This window comes from Nicotiana tabacum, chromosome 5, assembly GCF_000715075.1.
Source record: "Nicotiana tabacum cultivar K326 chromosome 5, ASM71507v2, whole genome shotgun sequence".
Lineage (NCBI taxonomy): Eukaryota > Viridiplantae > Streptophyta > Magnoliopsida > Solanales > Solanaceae > Nicotiana > Nicotiana tabacum.
In genome coordinates this window covers 147,885,966-147,890,455 of record NC_134084.1, presented here as the reverse complement: position 1 = coordinate 147,890,455, position 4,490 = coordinate 147,885,966, and the positions used below count along the sequence as shown (strand labels likewise).

Genomic DNA, 4,490 nt, shown 5'->3' with positions numbered 1-4,490 from the left:
TGCAAATTGTTTTCAATTACTCCAACCATTTTACCCCTATATATATTGCCCTTGAAAGAGTCGACATGACTTGCTGTTGCTACTCGCTAGTACTAAAAGCACATAAAATATTCTGTGCATATTTAACAGATGTCTTAAAGATTCATTTCTTTTCTAAACAAAAAGTACTATGTACTCACAATACTGTAATAGAGTTTGACCAAATCATATTAATTCCTATAATATTTCATTAACGCTAATACCATTCCACTAGCACTATGTGAGGTACAGAGTAACGTAGAACAAGTCAAGACCATCACGGCGCTGGAACCAAACTGTCTTTAATTTGTGCATATAAATATATCCCTATATCTCCACGTTCCTCTCATCCTTTTCAAGAACCTTAACTACTCCTTTAATTTATGCTCTCCGTCCCTTAATTTGTTTTTTACTTAGCATAGACACTAAACACTTCATTTGCATAATAATCCTAATCTCTCTTAAATATCTGTTGTGTATGCAATACGTGTATACACGTAAAAAAAATCTCCTTAGCTCTTCCTATATATGGCTTTAAACCCCCCATGAAAATCACGTTCTCAAACTCACGTCAACTTCATTTCTTTTCAGCTTATCGTCCATTTCCAAGTTTCACCTCATCCTCAACCTTTAATTTCTCTTACTTTCCTAAGGGACCATTACAACCACAACCGAACTTGTACGAGATTTTGTTAATAGAGAAGCTACTGACAATCTCCAAAGGTCGGATACAACCACGTATATAACAAATAGTTAGAAGTACTGGACAAGATCGAGCTACTCACCGAACTAATATAATGAGTTGCTTGCAAAGTTGGCCGGAGCCAATTGTCCGAGTTCAAGCACTGTCCGAAAGTGGCATTCAAGAAATCCCCCACCGTTTCATTAAACGGCCAGCGGATAGACCATGTTTCATTGAAACAACTCATGTTAAGCAACCCTACAACAATATTCCATTGATTGACCTCGAAAACCTGAAGTCAACCAAGGAATCTGTTCGCTCTGAAACTATGAAACTCATTTCTCAGGCTTGTCGCGACTGGGGTTTTTTCCAAGTGGTGAATCATGGCGTTAGCCATGACCTGATGGCAAAAACTCGCGGTGTTTGGCGCGAGTTTTTTCATCTTCCACTGGAGGAGAAACAGAAATTTGCAAATTCTCCAACTACGTATGAAGGGTACGGCAGTCGGCTAGGAGTGGAGAAAGGTGGCAAATTGGATTGGAGTGATTATTTCTTCCTTCATTTTCTTCCTGAACCGTTGAGGGATGAGAAAAAATGGCCTAATCTTCCGATTACATGCAGGTAAACTTTCATTCTTCTTCTCCAACGGCACGCACTTTTGTATCTCTGCACGTTACTATTTCGTGAAATATTATATGGAAACCTTACAACTATATATAGCTTTAAATCGACGGAGTAAATGCATCTGCACCTACTGCTTTCAATATAATATATTGTTAAAGGTTTGTAAACTTTTTCTTTTTAAACTTTTTTTTTTGTATGTGTTGTTCTATTGCTGCTTATAACTTAGGGGCGGATGCACGTGGGAAGGGGCGGGTTCACGTGAATCTATCCTCCTCCGAAATCATGTATAGCACTAGTAAATTTCAGCTCAAATACTTAAATTAACATGGGTGAACCCAAACTCAAGTGAACATTTTAGTACATTGGTAAGGAGGTGCATCTTCTACCTTTTAGTCGGGGTTCGATCCTACACTCTTTCTTCTTTTAAATTATATTTTAATTAATAAATAGGGTTTATAAATTCTCATGCTCTGCCGCTTTTTTCTAATTTAATACACTTTTTAAATTTTTTCTCCCTTTTATGTTGGTTAAATGTTTTTTTTTATTTCCTTCTCTTTTTAGTCTTCGTTTTGACCTTTAAAATTCCTAAACTAAAAATACATCTCTTAGACACTTTCTTGAAAACTCGGATCTTTGGCGCTCACAGTGTACTCATACTTTTGAAATCATGGATACACCTCTCCTTGTAAGCAAGGAATTAAAAGATTTTGGATGGAAGGGAATATCTAGGCGGATCTTCATGATAAAATGATCTCAACAATATCTTTTGGAGTTACTCCTATTGATATTATTATTTTTATTCGACCTAGCAATAAAGTTTCACAACTTTATCAAAACCTTTGTATGCGAAAGTGGTCCTAGACTAGTTTGTAAAATGCAACTTGTTGTCTCTCACGTTTTTGAAAAGGCAAAATAATTCTCCTGGTAAACATGTCAAACGTGGTCGGTGGTATAATATAACGTACATTTTGTCGATCACAGAATAATTATAACATTGTTTTGTTCTTTTTTGTTATGGTTTGTGACCTCTCAGAAAAATTGTTGCTGAATACGGACAAGAAGGAGTCAAACTTTGTGAAAGAATATTGAAGATTTTATCCTTAAACCTGGGATTAAATGAGGATTATTTACACCATAAGTTTGGAGGGGACAGTGAAAGAGGTGCATGTTTAAGGGCAAATTTTTACCCAAAGTGTCCACAGCCAGACTTAACCCTAGGCCTTTCTTCGCACTCTGACCCTGGTGGCATGACCCTTCTCCTCCCTGATATCGAAGTCGCTGGCCTCCAAGTCCGCCGTGGAAATAACTGGTTAACTGTTAAACCTGTTCCCAATGCCTTCATCGTCAACATTGGAGATCAAATTCAGGTTTCTTACTCATCAACCGACAGAGCATGCATGGTTTTTCGACTGATCATGTTGTTCACCATTATATACTCCTTGTCTCATTTCTCAAAATAGTTTAATTCTCACTTAATTTTGAATATGGTCGTCTGTCTTTTTTTGTAGTATATTTTACAAGTGTAGTTTTAATAATGACCGCAGGTATTAAGCAATGGAACGTACAAAAGTGTAGAGCACAGAGTGATCGTTAATTCAGCTAAAGAACGTGTTTCCTTAGCATTCTTCTACAATCCAGGAGGTGACAAACTCATTAAACCTGCAGATGAGCTTGTGACGGAGGACCGGCCGGCGTTATATTTTCCGACGACGTTCAATAAGTACCGAGCTTTAATTAGAACCAAGGGCCCTTGTGGGAAATCTCAAATTGAATCACTAAAATCTCTAGATAATTAGTCTATCTTTTATTTTTGAGAAGTTACTGTGGGTAACACAGTAAATGCCCAGTATCGGTGGCAGCTGGCTGTATCCTGTATTTTTCCTTTTCTATTTCAATAATATTATTAAGACAATATGTAATGTAGTATTAATTCTCATGTATCTTTCGTCCTTTTGCCAAATTGTATTCAACTTCTCTAAGCTTTTGTTTTTGCTAATGAAACGCGAATCAAAATTAATGCAAGAAGTTTAAGGAGGTTAGTACACAAGGGAACTAATCGTATTGATTTAGTTTAGTCCCATAAAAGTCTTTTTATAAATAAAATAATTTATATAAAAAGGGTGTTGGGTGTCTATGAATAAAGTCTCACGTGGGAAGTAGAAACAAAAAATTAAGGTACTTATAAGGAGTTGGATAGTTTTAATGGTGTGAGGCCTTTTAGGAAAACCGTGCGGATTTGGCCCAAATCGGACAATAGCACACCATGTTAAAAGAATCTTTGGGTCGTTTTAGCTTAACAACTAGTATCAGAGTCAATGGTTTGGGGTTGAGCCGTTAATATGGGCTTGGCCCATTGGGCCAGCCCAACCCGTAATAAGGTTGGGCTAGAATTTTTGGACCCCATTTAAAAACGAGGTTTTTAAGCCCGGCTCGAGTAAGCCCGTAGCCTGTAAGGCTTGACTAAGGCTGGGTTGGGCCGGTCCGTAGGCCTAATAAAAATATTTACTTAAAATATATAAAATAAAAGTATATGGCACTGTAGCATCGGAATCCGCATTTCACATTGATGGGTGTGTTCTTACCAAGTACAAAAGTTGCATCCATCATGAAAATGTTCAAACACTTGTTACTACTTGAAATTGCCTGCACGACTTTCCCAAAAATAAAACTAGTAATATTTATTTTATGTGAATTTGAATATTATTAGTTTTTAAAATTTAATTATTCTTTATATTTAACTAATTAATATTGCATATGAATTATAGATGTAGATGAAAGTGAAGATGTTAAGATAACCTTGTCACAAGCGGATTCAAATGTGTTTGATAAAGATGATGTGTTGGATATCCCATAAGCATCATGAACATTCTCTTGAATAGTTTGTTTTGAGTTTTGGCTTTTAGTGAATGAAATATAGTCTATCTTTTACTTTTTTAGTGTTTATTGTAATACATTGGAATAGTATAAAATGTTATTAATTTTTTGCGAAATTATTCTAATAAGTTATTTTTTAACTTTTTTCAAAATCTTTTTTAGGTTAGCACATAAAGAAAAAATATAAAATTATAGTTTAAGAAATAATGGGCCGGCTCGTGGGGGCCCACGACCCATATAAGGATGGGATGAGCTGACCATTATAAGGCCTATCAAAATGGTGGACTAGCCC

At 36.0% G+C, this 4,490-nt stretch overlaps 1 protein-coding gene across 1 annotated transcript; it reads left to right on the top strand.

Moving 5' to 3' along the window:
* The first annotated feature begins 362 nt into the window (after positions 1 to 362).
* LOC107808500 (jasmonate-induced oxygenase 4-like) lies at positions 363 to 3,260 on the top strand. The gene is made up of 3 exons (XM_016633031.2): positions 363 to 1,321; positions 2,358 to 2,691; positions 2,869 to 3,260. Exons 1-3 carry the CDS (start codon positions 816 to 818, stop codon positions 3,118 to 3,120), a joined length of 1,092 nt encoding a protein of 363 aa, XP_016488517.2. The 5' UTR covers positions 363 to 815; the 3' UTR covers positions 3,121 to 3,260.
* The last annotated feature ends 1,230 nt before the right edge of the window (positions 3,261 to 4,490 follow it).

Excerpts from the sequence above, each read along its gene's own strand:
- LOC107808500 (XM_016633031.2), top strand. The coding sequence starts at position 816 with ATGAGTTGCTTGCAAAGTTGGCCGGAGCCAATTGTCCGAGTTCAAGCA. Across the intron at positions 1,322-2,357 it reads AATCTTCCGATTACATGCAG|AAAAATTGTTGCTGAATACG; the intron begins GTAAACTTTCAT and ends GTGACCTCTCAG. Across the intron at positions 2,692-2,868 it reads ACATTGGAGATCAAATTCAG|GTATTAAGCAATGGAACGTA; the intron begins GTTTCTTACTCA and ends TAATGACCGCAG.